The sequence below is a fragment of the Crocodylus porosus genome, unplaced genomic scaffold (assembly GCF_001723895.1).
Source record: "Crocodylus porosus isolate Cpor-Errol unplaced genomic scaffold, CroPor_comp1, whole genome shotgun sequence".
In the NCBI taxonomy this organism is placed as follows: Eukaryota; Metazoa; Chordata; order Crocodylia; family Crocodylidae; genus Crocodylus; species Crocodylus porosus.
In genome coordinates this window covers 44,924,176-44,949,031 of record NW_017728943.1, presented here as the reverse complement: position 1 = coordinate 44,949,031, position 24,856 = coordinate 44,924,176, and the positions used below count along the sequence as shown (strand labels likewise).

The 24,856-nt window shown below is 44.3% G+C and overlaps 1 protein-coding gene across 9 annotated transcripts in view; it reads right to left on the bottom strand.

Annotated features, from left to right (window-relative positions):
• The window catches only part of CCDC88A (coiled-coil domain containing 88A), a 192,637-nt gene that overhangs the window by 104,042 nt on the left and 63,739 nt on the right, over nt 1-24,856 (bottom strand). For all 9 annotated transcript variants that reach the window (XM_019549268.1, XM_019549270.1, XM_019549272.1 and 6 more), the window contains exons 4-7: nt 20,334-20,403; nt 11,162-11,220; nt 7,105-7,188; nt 4,012-4,152 (exon numbers count right to left, since the gene is read on the bottom strand). In XM_019549268.1, coding sequence (XP_019404813.1) covers nt 4,012-4,152; nt 7,105-7,188; nt 11,162-11,220; nt 20,334-20,403 — 354 coding nt within the window. The remainder of the gene's footprint in view (nt 1-4,011; nt 4,153-7,104; nt 7,189-11,161; nt 11,221-20,333; nt 20,404-24,856) is intronic.

Below are 24,856 nucleotides of genomic sequence, written 5' to 3'. Positions count from 1 at the left end.
GTCTAGGTCCGATTGCAGCCTATTCCTCCTGTCTAGCATGGCCACATCCCCCCACATCTTAGTCGTCAGCAAATTTGAACAGGGTGCTTTTTACCCCCTCGTCCAAGTCACCGATGAAGATGTTGAACAGTGTGCGCCCGTGGACCGAGCTCTGGGGGACCACACTGCCCACATCCCTCCAGGTCAAAAATGACCCATCCACCACCACATCAAGCACATTAAAAAGAAGAAAGGGTTGTTAACATCCACAGAGTGAAGAGACATTAGCAGGAATCAGGCGGATTATGAATCATGAAGTCATCTGATTCTCTCAATGCTGCCTAAATGCCTCTGCTAAACAGTTGGTTTTAAACATTGGGTGGAGCAGGAATCAAAAGGGGGATAACAACTGTACCACCTCGCCTCGCTGCATCTTCTCTGGTTAAATATACAAAGACAAAATTTAATATTTTCTAACTCCCTGTTTTCAATTATTTAGAACTGACCAGAACCATTCACTATTAGGCTAGCTGCACAAATAGCTTCTAGTGATTTCCTTTAGGATGGAGAAGAGAGGGAATCTGAACAAAAATCTAAGCTCTTCATGAATCATAAGAAACTTGGAAAACTCCTCTTTTCTCTTTTAAAAATGCTAGTCACATCTTCTGAACAAGAGATCCAGCTGCATTTAGTACATTAAAATTGTTTTAAACTTAGGTAAGCCACAGCCTTCCCCAAGAATGAGTACCTTTACATGATTCAGAAAACAGGTGTTTTTGATTTAATAATTCTAAGTAAGAACCCTCAAAAACTACATACTTAGCAAACTCAGGGCTTTTAAAATTAAATCCAGAGTCCACATTTTAGACAGGCATGCTATAGAAGAACAGGACGCACTCAAACTATTAATAGCAAACCAACAAAAATTACACCATTCAGAAGAAATAGAAACCAAGTGTGGTTTTAAGTTATGTTCTTACACTGCATCTCTCGATATTATTTTCTGAGTACCCTAAACATTTATTGCAGATAAGTAGCAGCCTACCAAAATCATGATTTTGTGGATTTTGCAGAAAAAGCAAAATCCAGCATTGCCCACTTTGCGGGCAATATCTGTGAAATCTGCAACAACAAAAAAAGGGAGAAAACTTACTGAAAATAAAATGATGGCTCTCCAGAGGGAGCCAGCAGTCCTCGTGGTGCTTATGGCACAGCTGCTGAGACACAAGGGAGCCCAAGAAGGCTACTGCCCTTACCCCTCACTGCTGACTGGTTGAGAGGGCTGCCTGTCATGCAGCCCTGCCCCTCTCCACCCATCAGTGGTGAGATGCAGGGCTGCATGATGGGTAGCCTTTGCAATCAATCAGAACAAGGGCTGGGGCTGTATGACAACAACCCTCACATTTAATCAGTGGCAACGGGCAGGGCCACCAGGGCCCCTCAACCAATCAGAGGCATGAGGGGGTACTCATGATAGGCCCACAAAAATGGCAGCCAACCCTGAGATCTGCCTGTGAAATTGACCAGCTTCCTCGAGTTGGGTAGACCCATACAGATAAGCCAAGAGTGATCTATATATCATTTACTTTTCCCTTAATTAAATACATTTTTTTAATAAAAGGTTACATTATGGTAGTGAGGTAAGGATAGGTTGAGACAATTAGGTTTGAATTTCCAAATGACAGTGCTAAAGTTTGTGGTAATTTTTCCTGATAGCAAATTCCAGTCAAAGGACTGCTACCTATTACATACTATCTTCTGCCTGTCAATGCAATTCTTACTTGAGGCTGATAGGTTCCATTACAAAGATGCAGCTAACTATCACTGGAAGCCAAAATCAAATCCAGTGAAGCAATCCCTCAGGTAAACTGAATAAATCCCTTGGAATATGCTGAAAAGCAAGATTGCAACCCTGAAATAACCCCTGTAGTCAAATAAGAAGCTAATGAAAAGAATGGAGAAGTGGAGCAATATACTTTTAGTGGCTTGTGTAGTATAGTAAAAGAAAGAAACAAGATGTACTGAACTGATATTTAATAACAGCTTCACACAGATGTGAAGCTTGATGAAGAATAGAAAGGATCCTTGTATAACTTTCCAGGCAATGTCCCTGAGGTGCAGAGTGGGTACATACCATCACTGTGCATACAGTCAAGTATCAACTATAATACTACTGACCTATGTCACCTCTAAAGACAAAATCATTCTATGGCCTGACAACTGTTGTAGAGAGTCCCAGTAATACCAGCATGATCACAATAAAAGAGAAATCAGGGTCTCCAGTCCTATCTCTGACCTTCCGTATCCTTCTTGCATGCAGTTTGTACCTTCTTCCCCAAAACTGGGATGTCTGTATTATGTGGGTAGGATGCTGATATTTCACGCAAGATCAAAGCACCCTTTGCTTTGGGTAGTGGGGGGAGGGGGAGGCGGCAGGGGGCACGGGGGAGAAGCAACAGAATTCTGCCTGCATAACAGTATGGTCAGTTTCAGCAGTGGGGAGGTAGGATAGAAAGGAATAATGCAGTGGGGGATACCTGGAGGACTGACTAGAACCCTGTCATGGAATGCTTGGTATCCACAAATAATATCACATTGATTGACAGTGAACCAGTTCAAACAGTACTTAATTTTCCAGGTACAATTTTGAACTATTCCAAAACTTTAAAAGAGTTTAAACAGGCTTGTCTGTTTCAGATTTCAGCTCCATTTAAACTGGTTTAAGTGTTATGTGTCTTCATGTCCTAGGAGTCCAAGATTTCCCTTTAGCTAAAAATACCTATAAGTTCTCTCAGTTATTCAGTTTCTCAAGTAATTTTTACTCTATTTGATCAAGCAAAAGTGTGGGGATCTCCTACTATGCTTTCAGCTCTTCCTGTTGTGGAACAAAGTGATTCAGAAAAAGCAGGTGATGTGGTTGCATTGCTCCTCAGAGCTAGAGAAGTGATATGAGATGTGAACAATTTTCTCTGAGAAGTCTTTGCAGAAGGTGCTGTTCTAGGTGCATTCAGGTGCATTTTTGATAGATAAAACGATTTGTTGATTGTAATGGCATTCAGTGTGGCATGGTTGACAGCTGTGATTGTGAAAGAAAGGTAAGCCACAGCGAAAGGCAACCATATAACTACTCACGTCAAGAGTTTTATAAAAATCACTGTAATTAAGAACAGTTAGGATGGATTTGCTGTCATGTCCTGGGACAGAATTTTCTAGCACTGGCAGCAAGCAATTTTCACCAAAGAAAACTGCTTACTTACCAAAAGTTTGGCAGGAAAGGAGAAGAGATCAAGCCTTTATTTGTTCCTTCACATTGTACTCTCTTTTTAAATATGGCATTATGACAAGAAAATTGAGATAATTGGATTTTTTTTCCCTGCAGTAGCAATTCCACATCCCCAACACAGATGCATTTTGCTTCACATTCCTGAAAATGCAATAGGGAAAAGGATACAAAGAAGCATAGACATATAAATTAGACAGAATTTTTAAAGCATTTTCCCCCTCACCAACAAACCACTCTTGAGCTCAAAGGCATAACGGCACATGCCTATAGCTGCCTCAATTTCCCACAAGTCTAGAGAATTATTAAATTATGTGAAGACCTGATATATTAAAGAAATACTCAATAAACAGTTTGAAATACTTGAAAAAGGTGGGGTTTTGTACTTTTCTTAAAAACAGCGGGCGTTTATACACGTTTATACACGTGCTCCAGGAAGAGGCACTTTAATTAGAGCAGCTCTGAGAGCCGCTCTAATTAAAGTGCCCAAAGCATCACGTGTATCAGTGTCCCAATGCTGAAAAATGGTGGCGGGGGCGTTTTAACTAACTAAAGCTCATTCAACAAGCTTTAAAGTACCCCTGCCACCATTTTTCAGTATGGGGATACATGATGCTGGAGTCTGCTGGAATGCAGTAATTACCATACTCCAGCAGACTCAATTAATCAAGTCTGCTGCAATGCATTGTAATTACAGCACATCGGAGCAGCCTCAGTGTACGTGTATAGGCGACCAATAAGCACATACTTACCTCAGCCTGTTCATCTCTTTCATCTATAAGTCTTTTTAAATGTAATGCCATATTCTTCACGAGAGGTTCAATATACTCTTGTAAAAGTACGTTGACGTCCATCCACTGCAGATCAAATACATTTTCCTGATTATGAGTAACCTATATAAAGTAAGAAGTAATTGTGAAAATGACCTTTATGTATACTCAAATTATAACAGCACAAAAAAAATTTAAAAAACTGGGCAAATTCCTCTTAGCTCATCTCCAAATTCCATTTAATCTTTGTGAGCTGCAGTTTATTAGAAAATGTATAGCTATTAAAAGTATGTTAAGTTAGATTTGATGCAATAGTTTCTCTTTCTGTAATTAAAATCAGGAGAACAAATTTATGTTGTCTAATTGTAAATACATAAAATATGAGCAAAAATGCTACTTTGTCATATAACTGTATTTTTATTGAATTAAATTCATAAGTAAATTCTTATGCAGAATTTTCAAAAAATCCAGTAAATCAAAAAAAAAATCCTGTTGTTTTAGGGAATTCTTGGAACAGTAGATTCATACATGGGAAATTCATTGTTATAAACAGTTTCAGTTGGAATTTTTATATAAAGAACTTGTTTGTGACATCATCTTTTTCTGCATCCATTTACAATACTTGATTTTTTTAAAGGATAAAAAATACTTTATCTAAGTTGTTTCATTTAAGGAAGTACATCTTTGTGACACACACAAGAAAATTGTGCAGTGACTTACTTATGTAAAATGAAAGAGTAATCGGACACGGCAAAAAACTGAACACAAGCACTAAGTGAGACTAAACCCTACAGAGTTAAGAAAACATGCAGTGGATCTGTGTATGTTCCTGTAGGATTTCAAGTTTAGAAAAACTGTTGTAACTTTTTACCCTGTTTCATTTAGGGTTAAATTACAACAATGCAGCTTGTTTGTATTGCTACAGGAAAATAGGACCCTAACAGTTACAGACTAGCAGTTGATGCAGTCAGAAGCAGCAACTCCCTCTTCCGTTCTGAATCACTGAAATATGCCCTACATCCATAGCCAGAGACTGAATTTTAAAGTAGTTTGTTAACAAATAAGGAAATTTAAAAAGGCATTTTTTTCAAGCACTCACAAAGATCAAGAGATGTTATTAATAAAAAGAAGCATAAGCTCTTGATAGATCTTTAAAGAGAAGGAAGGAAACTGCACAGCAGAAACAGTGTCTGGCAACATGTGGATGACTGGGAGCACAGTTGTTCAGCATTCTCCTGTCCCATAAACATATAACGGTATTTCACTTAGCTCATTAAAAAACAAAAATCAATCATTAAAAGTAGTAAAATACAAAGCTTTACTGGTACTTTCTTTACTAGGTACACCACTATGCTACCATACAATATAGATCCATGTAGTGACCCCAGGATGAGGTACCCGGGTGCACTGTAGAAAAGAAGTCTTTTTTTTCCCCTCAAACCATGCTGGGTTTTTAGTTGCATTATAGGGAATTGTCTATTTTTTCCTTCATATTTACAAAGTTGATAGCAGGTGATAATATGGTTGCAATAAGGAAAAAAATAGTAAAGCAGATTTATTAGTGGAAAAATACAGATTAAGTTCATTTTATGAGTTATAAAATTATGAAGTTATTTAATTTTAAAATCGAAAGGAAACATGGAGTCTGAAATCTCATACTCCCCTGCTGGCAATGCTTCCGTCCTGGCTCACCATGCGTCTGTGAAAAGTCCAGCTAGTATATTAAGAACTGAGAGAGCAGAGGAGTTCTAGTAGTTATGGAGCTACTTACCCAAATGGCAAAATTAGGAAATAACTTAAAATATTATATCTGAAGTCTGCAGTATGCAGTGTACTTCACATGTAGTTCAGTGGATAGATAGCTGTTTACTTTCTCAGATTCTTTTAGGCAAGACAGAAATCTCAAAAAATGAACTTTTAAACATGTTTCTGGCAAAGTTACATTTCTTTCTAAAATAATATTGTTTACATTTCAGCAGGACTCAGAAGAGTGAATATAAAATTAGGTACTTACTATTTTTTGGTTAAAAAGAAATACTGAATTCTGGTTTAATGATGGAGTAGCTACTGGTCCCCCCAAACATGTACATGCCATCCAAAACACACAACATCCAAGCATTATTTTGAAATAAAGAGAAATGACTAATTAAGAACTAGATCCCACAAAGAAACGCACTGCTGTGCTCACATGGAGCCCAAATGAAGTCTGCCGTGCACTTGGAAAGATCAACTACAAAAATCTCATTCTAAACCAGCAACCAGGGCTGTCCAGCTGGCAGCCCACAAACTGCAAGTGACCCCTGAGGAGACAGAATGGCCCCCAGGCTCCCAGTCCAGATGCCACTCTTCCCAACTATTCCAGCTGCTGCTATTGCGGCCAGACACTTCAGTCTCCCTCCTTCAGCTTCCGCTAATTGCCCCTACTCCTAGGAAAGGGGTATGGTAGAGTAGGGTAGGATGGCATCCTGCCCTGCCCCACCCCAAGGGTCTTCAGCAGGGAAATTATGGGGATCCAGGGATTCTGCACAGTATGGGGTATGTTGTGCAGTGGGACCACACAGCACAATGCGTGGGGGGGTGCTGATACAGTGTTTTGGGTGTGCACCCACCACATAGCACCTGTGTGGCATTATGCCATGGCATGCGGCTCATGCAACAAGTGGCCAGGGGACTTGCAGACCAAAAGTTGAACATCTTGCTTAAACTATCAATTTGTTCCCTTAAATCCTCAATAGACCACAATGATAGATTAATTTGTTGAAATTATTATTCACAGAAGCAATCATTCTTTTCTAGTGCAATTGATACTATCATATTTAATATGTATTAATATTCTAGTATGACAGGAAACAATAAGTATCAAATAAATGTGCTATTTAAGTAGCTCTCATAGAAAGAAATGTAATGTATACTCATGCATACAAAACAAAGGCCTCTCTTTTCATTACAAGTCCCTTTAGTGTTTGTCAAATAGATTCACTTAATTTTGAATGAATTAAATAATTCTCTCTAATATTCCACAACTACGAAAATGAAAATCATTTAGCTATCATATAGTACAAAAATAAAAAGTACCTCTTGAATATGAGCTGCAACAGCTGCTCTTGTATCAAAATCTAAGCCTTGGATCCTTTCAATAAATTCTTCTTTCTTCTGACACTGTAACAAAATACATCAACCATAATTATTCCCACATCTTTGCATTTCTGAGCACTACGAAAGATAAAGATGAAAACTGAAACTAACAGTGTAGTTTGTTTAAAGGTACGTAATCAATAATTATCAGCTCTCTAATGTTCTTGTCGACTGGCACAGATTTTATTTAATTTATACCTGGTCACTGTATCTGTTTTTATTTCTCAAATTTATGGTCTTATAAAATATATTTAAAAAAAAAATCAAAAAAGAAATTGGATTGTGGAACTTTTTAAAACTGCTAATTTCTTGCTCACATTCTATGACAAAGATTTCCATAATTATTTTTAAATACCTTCATTTAATACTCATGCAACCAATTATGTTATTAAGAAAATATACCTTACCTTACATGTTTATATATTATTCAAATAAACCCAGCTATAGTTTACTTTACTTTCCAAACTTTTAGCCCATTAGGAAATAACTTACTTAGAGAAGTATAATAAACTTGTGTTTTATATACAGAACTTTCATGGACAGACTGGTCATTAGATAATGAAAGCAAGCTATTATGTTCTTTAATTCACTCAAACTGTAGCAAATCAGTAATGTATACAGGCTGTAATCCAGCTCAGTTGCATATTAACACTCCCATTCAACTCAAATGATTATTTTTAGATTAGGAGACAACTCATTTGATGAAATTCAACCTCAATTTTATTTCTGTTTTAAAAAGTTAGTATCAAGTGTGACGGGCTAGCTGGCAGTGACCTGGCGCAGGGGTTTTGAAAGGGCAAAAGATGATTGGAGGACTTGGCATTCCCTTTCCGCACCAATCAGCTCCCAGAGACTCACCCCCCGGTGTCCCGATTGGCCCCTTGGGTCACCTGGAGGAGGATAAAAGGGGCAGCGTGGGCTGACTCAGGGGAGAGACCAGTGAGGGGCAACAAGGAAGGAGCTTCACAGAGCTGGCAAGAGCTGAGCCAGTGGGGCAGGAGCAGTGCCCCAGAAGAGCCTGAAAGAGCAGGACCTGCAGGCAGCAGTGGGACCCTCAGCAGTGCAGTGTGTGGCTGGCAGGAGAGGCTCCCCGCTGGGCTCCAGGATCCCCTAGGAGAGGCTGCAGCCAGCAGGAGAGGCTCCCCAGCTCCAGCAAGGATCTGAGCAGCGACCTGAGAGGTTCTCAGCTCTGCTTCCAGCTCCTCCAATCAGAGGCCAGGCAGCTCAACGTGAGGCCAGGGCTCCAGGAAGATCAAGACCCCTAGCAGACTAGAGCAGTCCTACCAGTGGTGGCTGTGTGGCAGCGTTCCTACCTACCATGTGGGAGAGCTGGGTTTAAATCCTAGCTAAGGTGACTTAGGGTGAGTGAGATAACAAGAAGCAAATCATCTTGCTGTGGAAAGGGGCCATTGTATTTTTGCCCCCTCCAGGTACCAAGGCCCTACATTTCCTTGTCATTTGACATTTTGCATTCTGTGCCTTTTATATTTCACCAACCCATATTGTTTGTTCTGCTGTTTGTGTTTTATATTTTGTTAACCCTGTTATTTTGTCAATGATTGTAAGTGTCTAACCTTTGTTGAATCCTGTCCCCTTGGGGCATTGTAGTGTCCACTATACCTTCTGATTTATGCCTGTTATGTTCCCAGTATTAAAATGTATATGGCTAAGTCCCCATGGGTGGTCTGGCTCTGCTCCTTAGGGGAAGGAGAGTCCCTACACCTCCCACAGTGCTTGTGTACCTGCTTTGATCCCTTCAATTGGAGAGGGGGGGTACCTCTTGGAGTACCACCCAGGTTACACAAGTTAATTAACCTGACTAGGTAGGTGGGTTTAGTAGACTGATGACACTAAAATTTACTCATCTACTTGATGTTATGCATCTGAACAATGAAAGTAAACTTTATGCATAGTGTCACCAGGCATGTAAACATTTACAGGATTGGAGGCCTAGTAAGGACCCGAGTCTTTGCTGTTTCTGCAGTGCTCTCAGGATCATTGCTTTTGATGAGCATGTCCTCCTCAGCTTGCTCCCACTCTGAATGTACAAAACTTGGAAATGAGGCAGTAAAGCTATTCTCTGAGAGGACATACCTGCTCCCAACCACACAGGAAAAGATCTGTAGGGGGCAGCTTTGGAGAGCTTTACTATATTATTTCCATATTTGATGCACACAGAACAAAAGCAGGTAGGTGGGGCATGCTCCAGAGTTCCGCTCCTAAACATATACTAAATGTACCTCTTCTCAGCCCCCTCAATAAGAAAAAAATTAAAACTACACTAAACGTTCAGTGTAATAAAAATAAAATTATAACTACCATATGATCCATGTCTCCTAATCTGCAAATAACATGGCCAACTTCAACTTGATACTATGCAAGATGGCAATATTTGTACCAGGCAGAACTAAATTTGGTAAGCGATTAATTAATACTAATCTCATTTAGCTTTAGCACTGAAAATCAGGTAAGATACTCAAGTGCAAACACAAATACTTACAGGCAGCACCTAGGACCTAAAACGGATCACTTTAAAACAGGGGTGCTAAACCCCCAACTCGTGGCCCAAATGAGGTCCATGGAGCATTAGAATCCAGCCCACAGGGCTTGCCACGGGTCAGGATATTTGGCAATGGGGAAGCAGTGGTCACTAATATGGTCCCCCTTCCCCTGCCAAATTCCCAAGCCCTGCACACCGAGTCAAAGGAAGGCAGCATCCCCTACCCCACAGAGGGCCAGGCTGAGGCTAAGTCACGGCCCCTCTCCCTGCAGGGCCAGGCTGGGGCTGGGCCCCACACAGAGCCAGGGAAAGGCTGAGCCATGCCCTCTTCACTTACACCCCCCAGCAGGGTCATGCCTCTCCCCTGTGTGAAGCCCCCTTCTCCCTCTGCTGGGCCAGACTGCCCCTTTTGCCCCCCTCTATATAGGCCCTAGTGCTAGATCTGAACCACCAGTGGGATATGGCCTATGGCCAGACCAGGCACTTCCCATCAGCCCAATGAGGAAAAAGATTGACTACCACTGACTTGGAAAACAAGCCAATTACATGTTGGGTCATATTTTATAGGTTCCAAAACAATCATCAAATGACTATTATCCTGTCATAATATTCCATTCCTAGAATAACATAATTATAGACAAAACTAATTACTTACAGGTTGTATTGCTTTTTACATAACATTTAGCATGTCAATTCTGTTTGTTGTTTGCAATTTCAAAAACAACATTTAATAAACCTAAAGTAACACTAACATACACATCAAAGATCAATTATTTTTCATTATTTAAATTATTTAAAGCTATTCTATGAACGTGGAACTTCCTTCTGAGTGTAGCTATCATACAAATAATTCCACTGAAGTCAATCAGGCTACTTAGCTAAATAACTGCTTACCAACAGAAGTACAATCTATTCCTAAGAAATACATCCATGTTATGATTTGTATTAAGAACGTATTATAAGGAATACATACAGAAGATCTGTTGTTTTAGTTTGGATTGAGCTAAATCAAGCAAATAAGTAGCCACCCAAAATACAAATATTGCTTTTAAAAACTATTTCATAATACTTTTTGTTCTGGAAGGGTAAGATAATTCCTTTGGTAGTTTCAAAAACTCTCTCAATTTCACTTAAAAAAAGGAAAATAATGTAAATTATATTTTAGAGTATCATCTCATTTTGTCTTAAATTAGTATTAATAAAACAATGAGAAATTCTAAAAAGCATCAATTCTAAATAATTAATATGGTATATACAAAATATAAAGCATTCAAGATTTCCTTACTAAATATAAATGAAATAAGTTAAGTCATAAAGACTATTATTCACTTATGCCTTAAAATACTTAGAATGCATTACTGAAACAACTTTACTTGTTAGAATCTCATTTCGATTAATGTATTAAAACTGGGGAGAAGATACATTATCAGGAAGCCACAGCTAAAGAAAGGAGTTACATCTGTACAGTAACATCCAAAGAAACATATTTCAACTTACCTGAACTGCACAACCAAGTAAAAGTAATAGTAGCTTTTTTATTTCTTCAGTACCTGGTTCTAAAATAAAAAGTGATTCATTACATATGGAATTGTTTACATATGGTTTCAAAGCATTTCCAGTCATAACAGAGCCCTTTTACTGAATTGCACATTCTGCATATTTACATAATTGAACTTTTTGGCCTAGTTTAGAAAAATCACAAGGCAGATAAAGAAAAATGATTCAAACTTTTAGCTCTTTGATTGGCTTCTCATTAGAAAGGCAGCTTTCATTGTAAACACATACTTTACTGATCATGAATAGTTTCAAGTATAAAACATGTTATTCTGCTTCAGGGCTGTCCAGCTTCCAAACCCCTGGAGGGCCACATGCTATGGCCACAGCAGTCAAGCCACAGCCACTAGGCTGAGTGAATACCCTCTCCCACCCTCCCGCTGCACCTCATGCCAATGTAGGCAGCCCACTATGTACCAAAGCACCAGGCACCCTACCCCCTGCCCCGCTGTACTATGTAGGCATACAAGTGCAATTCTCCTACCCTGCAACATGTTCCTGGCGAACATAATTTCACCCCATCGCTGCATCAGGTGGATGTACAAGCATGATTCCCACCCCCATCCACTGCAACAACATGCTTACAGGTCCATCCCCCACCACCACCGTTGCACCACACAGGTGCACTCTTACATGCCCAGCTCCATTACTACCCCCCACACCACACAGTCTTGTGCATGGCAGAGCCATACTGCCCCACCCTGAGACACAGGCAGGTAGCAGCAGCCAGAGGAAACGGGGAGAACAGCAGCTAGGTCAGAGCCCACGGTCCACAACCTAACCCCCAAACCACTAGTTGGACAACCCTGTTCTACTCTAACCAGCATAGAAAAGTTAGAATAGCACTTTGCCTGAGGCCACTAAACACTTTCTGAGCAAGAGCATTTAGCCTGGGTGGAGCACCAGTGACATGACTTTACTGCATATGGGCTAGGGACAGACATTATATACAAACTGGTTTAAGTGATCAGAAACTAGTTTAAACCTGTAACAGAACAGATGTTCAGTGCACATAAACCAGTTTGAAAACGGGTGAAACTGGTTTGAGATAAACCTGGTTGTATGTAGTATCAGAATTAACTGATTTAGCTCAAACCGGTTTATGCAATGTCTGTCCCAGACCCCTTCCTGGTTTAAGTTAAATCAGAGTCCGCAAGCATCTCGGCATGCTCTCTGGGCTGGGCAGAGCTGGCCCCTCCCCTCTTTTCCCTGCCTGGAGCTCAGCACAGACTTGCAGGCACAGCAGGGTCTGCCTGGCTTCCCTGTTCCCTCCTCTTCCCCCACCTTACCACTTGCTACTTAAGCAGAGATCCCTTCCTCTTCTCTGCCACATCAGGGACTGTAGCCAGCGTATGGTGTGCTAGCTAATGCTGAGAGGCGTGTGTATGCGTCTCTCCAATTTCACTAGGATAGGCAGACAGAACAGTGACTGAATTTCACTAGGATAGGCAGACAGAACAGTGACTGATTAGGGCTTTTGGAGCTAATCAACAGGTCGCCCAGTAGACTAAGAAGTTTGAAGTAATGTGGAAAGCAGCTATTGTTTTGCTAACTGGGTATTAAAGACCGTTATCAGCCACAACTCTTTCCCCACCCCCCACTGGCTTGCTCATCTGTCACTTTGCTGCAGACAGTATGACAAAGCAAGGAGGAAGATTGAAAAGCTCCATATCATCAACAGATGCACGCACTACACACCCCTCCTTCCCTCAGAGTGGTAGCCCAGGGCTGGGGGCCGGCAACACTCCCATTCCTTGAGCAGCCAGCAGGGAAAAGCCTGGGACCGTGCAGGTAGACATTCCTGCTGGGGCCTGGCCATGCGCCCCTCTGCTCAGCTACCTGCAGAAGCAGGGAGGGCTGCTCTAGCACCCCCTAGCTTCTAGCCTGAGCCACTGCAGGCATCTGCCTGAATTTTCTCAGTCCAGAGAAAATGTCTGTCCAGTTTCAAACCAGTTCAGTGTAGTCAGGTTAGACTAACCTGTAAAGATTGAATCAATTCAGGCTCAGGCTTTCTGAATGTCTGTCCTTAGCCATGATGTTTGAGTTAGCTCTGGGGTGTATTGTGTCATGTCATGAAGGCATACCCTAAGTACCTGAAGTTGTTGACAGGTACCCATTAGGATTTACAAAACCACTTAGACTAGTCACCCACTAAAGCCATGGCTCACTTATGATCCTTTTGTAATTTACTGGGCCAGGATTCAGCAATCTCTGCTTCAGACTCACAGACATGGAGCTTCAGCAGCATACTGTGATGGGGGTATTTTCTGCAGGTGTTTTCCCCACGCTGACAGATAGCTGTAAATGCTTTAGGAACAGCAGACAGAAATGAAGTCTTTCAAAAGAAAACATTGATTTAGTGCTGTTCAAATGGAAAACTTCCTTAATTTGGCTGCCCAGAACTAAATTAGTACCACACCAAGACAGCATCTACCAGCTCTTTCAATGACAATCAGCCAGCCAGCAATCAGGCTGTCAAATATAATGATGCTAGGTCTGGATATAAACTATGACCTTCATTTTCCAAGATGACATTAGGTAATGGGGAAGCATGACTGGAAGCTATGTTGACAGAGTCACGTTAGGTTCAAATGCCAGAAATGTTTAAACCAAGCAAAGACAGCATGATTATTCCTGCTTTATATTTATCCAACAGTCTTGGCAGCATGGGTAATGATCCCCAATGACCATGAGATGAGAAAAGCATCCAATAAGGAAACTAGGCAAAACTGTCTTCTTGAACAGAGTATTTAATATTTTACTCTGACATCTAGCGAATATTCTTGGATGTTCCCCACCCATAAAAGGTGTTCTTCAGGACTGAGCTTTTTCATGAAGTTCAGAAAATTACTGCTGAGTTGATCTAGCAAGAGAGTCTGTAAATCTACTGAATGCAGAACTGCTAATATAATTGGATAACAGATGCAGCCATTCCAGAGAAACCACTTCTTACTGAGCGGAGTTGAGGAAAGAACAGTCACAATTTTCCCTGTCTCATGATAAAACACTGCTGCTGTGTTTTTCCAGAAATGTGGTGCACGCTAAGCTAATGGCTCTGGATGTGGACAAACAGACTAGTATAATCTGTTCCAACATAACTGTTACATCTATATAAAAAAAATGACAGGAACCAAGGGCAGCAGGACCGAAGGGAAGCCCAGCAGGCTCCCACAACAGCAGGGCCCACCCGCCTCCCCCCAGCCGGAAGCCCCAGCAGGGTCTTCTGGCCTGGGCCCATGTGGCTGCCCTGGTACCTCAGGTAAGGGAGAAGGTGGGAGAGGGGCAGGGAAGGACCCCAGGGAAAAGTGACCCGGGGAAAACCTGAACACAGGCGTGAGAAAAGCGGCCCTTCGCCCACCCCACGGCCAGCACCCTGCTTGCAGCCCACATGGGGCTGCCTGTGTCTTCTCCAGACAGCCCCGTGGGCTGCAAGCGGCTGCAGCAGGGAGCACCATTCATGGCGTGGAGGAGGGGCCACTTTTCCCCACACACAGCTTTTCCTCAGGCTCTTTCCTGGCATGAACGAAAGAGGCCCCTCCCCTGCCCTGTACTGCAGCCACTCGCAGCCCACGTGGGGCTGTCCTGAGCAGGCATGGGCAACCTGAGGCAGGCTGTGAGCACCTGCAGGAGGGAGCGCTGGCCACAGGGCGGGCAAAGGGCTGCTTTTCCCCATGCTCAGCACCAGCTTCTTCCCTGCCAGGGAACAGGGGGTTAGGGCTGTGCACTACCCCCTGCCTGTACCGCAGGGCTGGGGGGCACAGGGTGTGAGTGGGCATGGAACCAGCAGGAACACGGGGCCTGCACCGGTGTCCTGGGGCTAGTGCCAGCAGGGTGGCATGAGCACGGGGTCCCAGCCAGCAGGAATATAGAGCCGGACCAGCTGCCCCCCTCTCCCTACTGGTGCTGCCCACCCCAGTTCCATAAACCCCTGCCAGCCTGTGCCCTGCTTTGGACCCCACCAGTGCTGGCCCTGGGATATTAGTCCCAGGGGTGGGGCACCTGTCAAAAGGCGGAGCTACCCATGCGGCCCTCGACAGCCTGCCAAAACTGGGTAAGCGGCCCTCTGCCCGAAATAATTGCCCGCCCCTGTCACCTTCCAGTCACTACAAAAGGTAATGGAGAAAGGCTTGAAAAGAAGCCCTCCAAGGCTTTTTCCCTGCTCAAGCTGGGGGGGCAGGCATGGCCAGGCCCCCACTGGCCCACTGAGTATGATGGGAGGGGGGTTAAACCCCCACCCTTGCCTGCATGGACCTCAGCTGGGTGTGCCAGGTCTCGGTCCCATGTGGGCAGGGGCAGAGGTTTAAATCCCCTCTCCCCCTGGTAGTACACCAGCCAGCGGTCTGCCTTCGCTCAAGCAGAGAACCAGGGGGAAAAGCCTGACATGAGCTGCTCTGCCCCTGCCAGGCGACCCCAGCTGGGGTCTGGAGCCAAGTTCCCACCCCCACCATCTTCTCAGCCAGCCAGAACAGTGATAGTGCTCTGGCTAGGGAGCAGAAGGGTGGGCCCAACACTGCTCCTCCGGAGCACACGGCATAGCCCAGGGCTGCAAAGCATCCTGGGATGCTGGGGGACTATAAGTTAATTTGAACTGGGGTGGCATCTTGTACAGAAGTTTCATAAACTGGTTTAACCTAAAGCATTTCAGTCTGATAGTACATCCAACCAGGTTTATGTTAAACCAGTTTCAGCCATTTTGAAAGCAGTATAAGCGCACTGAATTTCTGTTGTGTTACAGATTTGAATCAGTTTCTGATCCCTTAAGCTGGTTTATGTGTAATTTCTGTCCCTAGCCTTATACACATATGATCTTCCCAGGGAGCACAGGCACTTGAAAGCAAGCTACATGAACTTCCCATCTCAGTGGGGAGGTAACTCTAAACTGCCCTTTGGTAAGCTAAAGAGGAGAAAACAGCAATAACGTCATATCTCCTTCTACCAATTTACTCAAAAGCATTCTCTCTTCACTATCTTAAGTCTGCATAGTGAGTAAATATACTGCTTTTCACTTATATTCTGTGTGAAAATGGTTAAGTTTGGTGTGCTCGGTGGCATACAAGTAGCAAGTAGTCCACGTGTCCTGCTTTTATATGTTTCTGGGTAAACCTGCGGATACTTCTGCTTTAGATGTGCTCTTCATGATCTCAACTCTAACACTACCACTAAACATTGTATCCTTGAAATTTTTCACATTGTGAACTTTTCCTTGTTGCTCCTGATTCTCAAGGTGGAAAACAAATTAATGTTAAAGTGGATGGAATCATTTGCCTGCTACAGAGATCCTACATGACCCAGTTGTTTTAATATAGATATTCTTCAGTCCTTTGTCTCTTTAGGTGACCTGCCATGACCATTAAGCATTTAGTGAATATCCGACTTGCTGTTAAAAGACCAAGGACTAAGAAAGCGCAGTGAGATGTTCCTTCTTTAAAGCTGAGGTATATTCTGTGTGAATATGCAAAAGCCGGGCGTTCTGAGAAGGAACTTTGCATGGTATCATCCTGAAATCTGAATCTGAAAAGTCTTGAATCTAGAGAATGAGCTAATGTTCCTTCTTCAGCATTAAAAGCCCTTCCCTCTGTATTCCAGGAAGATCTTTTTCCACAGCTCCAAGATTTAAAGCAGATTTAACTACTTTCTTCAGGGACCCTTCTCATGAAACATTGTTAGAGACAGTGAATGAGGATGTGGGGTTGGAAGTAATTGACACTGGATAGAATATCCCTTGTTTATAATTTCCAAGACCCACAGAGTCAAGGCGTCCAGAAAATAATTCAGCATTGCTGGGGAGGGGGAAGAGTTATTATAGCTCTCCAACTGGCTCCTGATAATGGTATCAAGTGTGTTGCCATGAGGCAGATGTGAGATGTATACTCAAGGAAAATGAGACAGATGGCCTCTTATCACAGCAGCTCTTCTTTCTTGGCAGCTCCAATGTTCCTCTGTAAACTGTGACAGCGAGTAGAGGGTCTACCTGGTAAAACTGCGTGGAATATCACTTGCTTCCTAAGGGAAGATGTTTATAACTCCAACTCAATAGAAAGTAGCTTTGAATGTTTTAGAGACTACAGGGATTTGTCAGTACAAACATAGACAGTATTATATCAGAAGCAGCTAACAAAGTTCTAGCAATACTCAGCCTAATAATTCTACACCACACACAACAGACTTTACATCTCCCCCTCTACTTCCATGACCTTCTCTATAAGTTACAACACCTTATCCAAAATTACATAATCATATTTGATCCCTTGCTAGTCTGAAAAAGAGATCTGTAGACTGAAAGAGGAATCGGTGTTTTGGTCAGACACCAAGATATTTGGTCCTTTGTTCCTTGGTGGCATCTGAGGATGACACCACTTTTTGGATTTTTTGTTTTGGAAGAAACTTGAAGAAAGGAACTGTCTTCATCCTATAAGTGTTCCAGGAGCTGATGCAGAGAGAAAAAATGTTAACCTTTTGGATGAAATTCAATAGTGCCCAACTGCTTTTTTACATGCGAGTGTTATAGATGTTGGTGTCTGCCACAATTTTTTTGTGTTGGTTTCAATACCTCCTTGTTAATGGCATAGCTAATTGACTAGGCACAAAGCAGTGCAAAATGTACCATAACTTGTAAGACTTCTTGTGCTACCTCCCAGAAATCTCCAAGGTGTTTGCCATGTGAGAACCTAAAACACTTTATAATCATAAACTGGTTCACAGTGGAAAGAACTGATGAGAAAGAAAATACGGTTGATATTTCCTGCACATGTTTTTCATCAAAGCTTCTAGAAAATTAAAAAGTAATTACCAAAAGGGGGGTAAAGAATTACAGTGGTCTGAATTATTTTGATCGCCTCCTGATAATGGCAACACACCCAGTGCCAAGAAGTGGGATGTACATTAAAGAAAGGGTGTCAAAGATACAGTCCCTGGACTGGATCCAACTCCCAGTGCGGTAACAGTTTGGAGCTTACCCACACAGCACATGTAGAACCAACCCCACATGCAGGGCCTGGGATGTATGATGCACATAACACACCTCTTTCCCCCACTCAAGTCTGGGACACGTGCCCCACACAGTGCCTACCCTGGCCAGTCTGGGACATAACGCTACATGCAATTCCTGTGCTGGTCACCCAGCTGCACGTTACCCCACTCCCGCCTGCTTCAGGGTGAGTGCCACAGGCAGCATGAGGCTCAGAGTGGGTGCTGCGTGTAGCACAGTCCCGGTCAGGAATCCTAGCAGGCACAGCCCAGCTTGGGCTAACTGCCTGAGTAGTCACACCTGCCTTGAGTCTCCGGCTAACAAGCTCTGCCCAGCTAGTTAACCAGCTGGCTTTCTGATTGGCTGTTGGGAGCTCAGTCTCCCCATTTATTCCCACCTGTGGCAACACTCTTCCAGCCTGCCCACATTTCTGACCCCCACTGCTGGGACAAGCCTCCTGGTTCCTAAGCCTAGTTTTGGCTTATTTTTGGACTTCGCTCTGTGGATTGTCCCCCAGACTTGGTAGCTTAGCATCCAATTCCTGGACTCTACTCCTGGCCTGTGGTGTGGACGCTGCCCCTAGATTTAGTAATGTGGCTCCTGAACTCTGACCCATCCCTGGTTTCCCTCAGTGGCCTAACCTTTATGCCAATCCACCTATGACCCTTACAGTTCCAGACCAGCCAGAGCAAGCATTACATGTGCTGGATCCAGCATGTGAGATGGGGGGTGCCTGGGCCCAATTTAGCCCATAGGGCTGGCCACACACCATGCATCTGGCCTATGGACTGGCCCTGCACCAGTCATCCAGCCTGTGGGGCTAGATGAGTTTGACACCCCTGCACTACAGAAAAGCAGAGTCCTGTTCCTGCTGGTGCAGGCTGTGGGACTGTACCAATTATTTCCCTTACATAAATATGATGCATTGCAGAGGACAGAGCACTAATTCTCCCTTGGGAGAGTAGATGAAGGATTCTTATATACCAAAGGAGAACAAGGAACACCAACAGAGCCACAGGGATGAATATTACAATGAATGTTTTCTACTAGATCCCAGGGTGGAGAGGAGAAGTGTTTAAAAGAACAACTGGATTCCTGTCAGACTGAATCCTGTATCCGCAACCCCAGATGCCTCTTCACCAACCTCTCATTCACATTTCCCTTCTTTTGCCCCCACTATGCTCTCTTTCTACAGGGTATGGCCACTTATTTCCTCTTCTTCACTTCTCTTTTCATTTTATCAGATGCAGAAATTTCTCATCTGCTTTCACTCAATCTCCTTCCTTACTCCTGTAACTTCATTCCCATCTCAGCTCCTGAACCCCAGTGCATCTAAACCATTTCTCCTCCCTGACTACTCTTTAACCTCTCACTCCCCACAAGTTCTTTCCTCTGATAAGAGTGACATGTTAGAATGTCTCCCATCTTTAAAACATGAAATTATCTCCAGCTACCATCCACGGTTTCATCTAATATGCTAGTTAAAAATCTTTGGGTGCATCAGTAGACTTGTTCTGAATGGACTAATTAGGTCAATTTTTTCCTAACCTTCTTAGACTTTTTACAAACAATTTTATGCAACAGGCTGAGACCACCGGCAGACACTATTTTCATTGTGCAACAGGTACTGAAGAATTTTGTCACATGGTAGAAATGTTCCTGGCTTCATTTTCAAAGGGCAGCTGTCTGAAAGGGGGTGGGGGGGCCGAAGCAGCACAGGAGTCTGCTGATTTAGGCATAAGTGTCTCCAGACTTGAGAACAAGGCAGCACATAGTCATGGCAGAACATGTATCCAGACATTGTCTCAAAAAAGAGCTTTCAGTTATTCTATATCTGTGAATGGACACAGTCCTCTTGGTAGCAGCCACAAAAAACTTATATTGCTACATATTTGGATTGGGTCTGTCCATCAGTGTAAAGAAAAGGACTTCCAGGGAAACTGTGACCCCCTAGCCCATGCTCTGTTTATATGTGGCAAACAGACCTTGACGTGATACAAGATATATGTGCATGTCAATATTCATCTCTACATCTTTAGCAAGTTCTAACTTGGATGCCCAGGCAAGACTGAAATGGTCTATGAAACTAACATCAAATTATTTCTTTATGTTAATTTTAAAATATTAATTAATTAATTAATTACTTACCAGAAAAGGGATTTTTGCCAATTATTAAGACATTTGGCAAGGACATCATGATCAACTGCTGCAAAGTCTCCTATAAAAATGAATACAATAAGCCTTTTATTAATGTGTACTGAACCAAGTTCAAAAGCAAATGCTATGTACCTTTAAAACAGAAGTTAGTAAAATAAGAATAACTACTAAATAATATAATAATAATTTATTCAAATTCAGTTCACACACTGCAGACTTAATTATATAGGCTTTTTTATAAAACGTTATTGCAGAGTCCCAAGATCCATAAAAACTTTGTTCTCTGCTGGCTGCGGAGCTGGAACCACTAGGCAAAGAAAAATTATCTAACCTGCTAGAAACTACATAGCCAGTGTACTGATCCTATGCCAAATTAAGCCACTATCTGTACTGGGGGTCAGAGAGCACAAGGGTGTTAGGTTGGTTTAAAGCAGAAATAAGCTGCACTGATATGGATTCTGACCTTACTTGTCTACACTAAGGATTTCACATTGACAACTACAGTGACCATTAAGGCACCAAAGTCTATAATCAGGGCAGATGCCCAGTCTAGGCAGAATCCAGTTTTTTTGAGACAGAACAGTTTTTCTCTTGTGCCAGGTGTTTATCCCACAACAGAATCACCCTCTATGGAGCTTCAGTCATATTTTGATTTCTCTAAACCAGCAGTTTTCAACTGGGGTGCTGCAGCACCCTGGGGAGCTGTAAGGCCCTTTCAGGGGTGTCATGGCATCAGCAACCAAGTAAAACCGCCCTGTGCACTCACCTTGCATAATCAACCTAAAGCAGGCAGTACAGCTGTCTTGTGCTATGCTGTGCAGTACTTCCTGGTCTAGCACCTACTATGCTCCTCCCAAAAACAGGTAAAGATAGAACTTCCATATTTACCTGAATATAAGATGAGGTTCCCTCATCCAGTCAGCATGAGGGGAAATAGCCCCTTGTCTTACATTCATACATCAAGCAGAGGTGGGAGCACACAGCTGCTATGACTCTGACTCTAGCCCTGAGTCAGAGTCAGAGCCATAGTCTGGATCACAGTAGCTTCCTGCACCCCATTCCACCTCCCCTCTGCTGTTTCTGCTTCCCCCATCCATCCCCTTCACTGTGATGTGCTGCTGGGCTCCAGCTTGGGCTGGAGTCTCTCCTGGGTGTGGAGCACATAGAACTGGGGCGGGCAATTGTTCTGGGCGGAGGGCCACTTACCGGGTTTTGGCAAGCCATCGAGGGCCCCATGACAGGCAGCCAGGGGCAGATTAATATTAATTTTCTAAATTTTTTAGTGGCCCCATGGGCCAGACAGGATGGCCTGGTGGGCCACATTTTGCCCACCTCTGATATAGAAACTCCTTCTCCTGCCCAGCCAGTCAGCAACGCTGATGCTGTTGCATTGCCTGCCTGGCCAAATCAGCAGCACCAACATTGCTACATGGCTAGGCAAGAGCTGAGCTTCCACATGCTGTGCTCCAGGATGGAGCAATCCAACCAGCATCTGACAGTAAGGGGGCTAGAAAGGGGCAGAGACTAGGGAATTGGGGGGCAAGAGGCAGAGACGGGGGGAACAGGTGGGGAGGGAAGAGGAAGAGGCAGTGACTAGAGGAGAACTGGTGGGGGAAAGAGGCAGAGATTGGGGGGACTTGGGAGTGGAGGGGAGCAGGTGACAGAGGGGAAGGAAGGCTACAGGGGAAAGAACTGAGCAGGGCAGAGGGCAAGGGGACCAACCTGACACACTTTCTACCCTCAGCCACTGCTTTCCCTGTAACAGGCAACAGTGAGATCCAAGACAACCCTCCAATTCTTAGCTTCTATACCCGGAAAGCTATAACAAAAAATCTATAAAATTTCCATACAACTTCCATATAAATAGAGGTTTCCCCCCCATTTATGCGGTTTCTTTATATGCAAATTCACTCTTATGCGATGAGCATATTTAGACCCATAATTCATTATAGCCAAGGTAAATTCACTCTTATGCTATCAGCATAGATGCTCCCCCCCCACTCAAGCAGGAATGTCTGTGGGGGGAGGGCAAAGGGCCGTGACCCCACTCAACCCAGCCCTGGGTGCAGCAGCCCTGGGAGCAGTCAACACCAGCTGCCTACACCAGGGCACAGAGCAGCCCAGGAGCAGAGGTGAGTAGGGACAGGCGGAACACGGTACAGCCTAGTGGCTGCAGGCAGCTGGCACCAGCCACTCCCATGGCCACAGCAGTCAGGGCTGGGGTGAGTTCTGCTCTGTTCCCTCTGCTTTGCGTATCCTGGGAGCAGCACCCCTCCCCCCACCCTTTCCCTAGTCCCAACCTCACTCCCTGCCTCACCGCCATGGGAACCTATCCCTATTTGTTACATTGTAAAGTGGGTTTGCTTTATACAAATTTGATTTATACACTGTTCTCTAGGAACGCATGTACAGCATAAATCAAGGCAAACCTGTATTGAACCAAATTATTGGGGCATCATCTTCAGGGATCCATGTTTTCCATTTCTCATAGAAAAAAAAGATGCAGATTTTCCCTTTTAACTGAGAAAAACATGGAATTTTCATTTTAAGGGAGAAACATGTAGATTTCCCACTTTTGCAAAAAGCTCTCTGCAGAGTTGCAGCCTGCAAGGGGCTGGGGGAGTGGGAGGAGGGCAATCAGGCAGGAGGTGCCAAATGCATGTGCAAGCTCATACATGCACATGGCTGTCAGGCAGCCTGAAAGCAGCTCCTATAGGTAAGTATGGCAGCGAAGGAGAGGTGATGAAGGCCCCATAGGGAGGAAGGGAGGAAGTTGGATGGGGCTGGGGCTACTGTCCAGCAGGTGCAGAACATGGGGCTTGTGCCTTGGAGCTGGAATGTGCAGCTGCAGGGCCCCAGCAGGGAGTGGGATGGGGTCGGCTCATCAGGGCGCGGCGGAGGCTGGCTCCCTGCTGCATACATTCCCAAGGGAAGCACCTGCCATGTGTGTGTGTGTGTGTGTGTAAAATGTTAAGTACCTATAAACTTTGGTATTTGATTTGGGGGTTTTTTTATCATGGAAAATCCTGCCTCCGTTGCTTACTAGGATGCAGGTCCAGCCCCTTCACTCCCAAGTCACGGCCCCTGAGCCCTGCCGGTTCCCATCACTCCCCACCCACAGCTCCCCGCCCTCTGGCTCTGCTAATGCCCCTCCCCACCCAAAGCCCTCTGCCCCTCCAGCTGCCAGGGCTACAAAGCCAGAGCCCTGGGTCCTCAGACTGCTTCAGCAGCACCTGAACCCAGCTTCCCTGCTCCCTCCCATGGGTGGCTCAGCCAGGGTGGAGTCAGAGTCACACAACTGAGAGCATCACGGCAGACTGGGCCAGGTGGGAAAGATCTTTGCCACTATAAACCCCACACTGCCATGGTGAGGTACCCCTGCCTGCCCAGCAGCAGCAGGGGTAACGGTGCAGGGTTGTGCCCCTTGCTGCTGCTGGGAAGGCATGGGGGGCCTCACCATGGCAGCACAGGGCTCCCAGTGGCAGGAACAAGCTTCCCCACCTGACCCCACTCTACCCCACCACACTGGGTCCCGCCCACTGGGCTGTGGAGATCCCACAGGGAGTGCAACAGGGCTGGGAGCCTGAGCCTGCAGTAGGCAGCCCATACACCCCCAGTTTCCCCCAGGCTCCACTCCGGCTGTGCCACCCATGGGAGGGAGCAGGGAAGCTGGGTTCAGGTGCTGCTGCAGCAGGCTGAGGACCCAGGACTCTGGCTTTGTAGCCCTGGCAGCTGGAGGGGCAGAGGGATATGGGTGGGGAGGGGCATTAGCAGAGCCAGAGGGTGGGGAGTGATGGGAACCGGCAGGGCTCAGGGGCCATGACTTGGGAGTAAAGGGCCTGGACCTGCATCCTGGTAAGTGAAGGAGGAGCTCTGATTTTCCATGATAAAAAACCCAAAATCAAATACCAAAGTTTATAGGTACTTATCTCTCTCTCTCTCTCTCTCTCTCTCTCACACACACACACACCCCCCCCACCACCCTCTATAGTGGCATTTCAGTTTAATTGTATATTTGGGGCTTTTAACCAGAGAATTTTGGGGCTTTTTGACCACAGAATTTACAGGGGGGGTTAAAAATCACAGAACATACCATTTTTAAACACAGTGGCCCCCAAACCATACCTCAATAGCAATGTACTGCATCCCCATCTTATCTTTAAGTAAATACAGTATATCTTCTGCTTCTGTTTCCAGGAGGAGCGTAGGGGATGCCAGACCAGGAAGGGTTACACAGCACAAGGCAGCTCCTGCCTGTTTTAGACTGATTAGAGGGCCCTAATGCAGGGAGAGCACAGCTCTTCTAAGGCTGGCTGTGTAGCAGGCATGATGGACAGTTCCATCCAGAGGCAGCAAAACCTGGTTGAAAGCAACGAGGTAAGCTGAAATAGCACCAACAGTGATTCTCAGCTGGGGGTTCTGCCACATTCAGAAAAGTGGAAGTTGGGTGCCCCGACTCTGAAAAGGTTGAGAACCACTGCTCTAAGCTTAACCAAATTCAGCCACATGTGTAA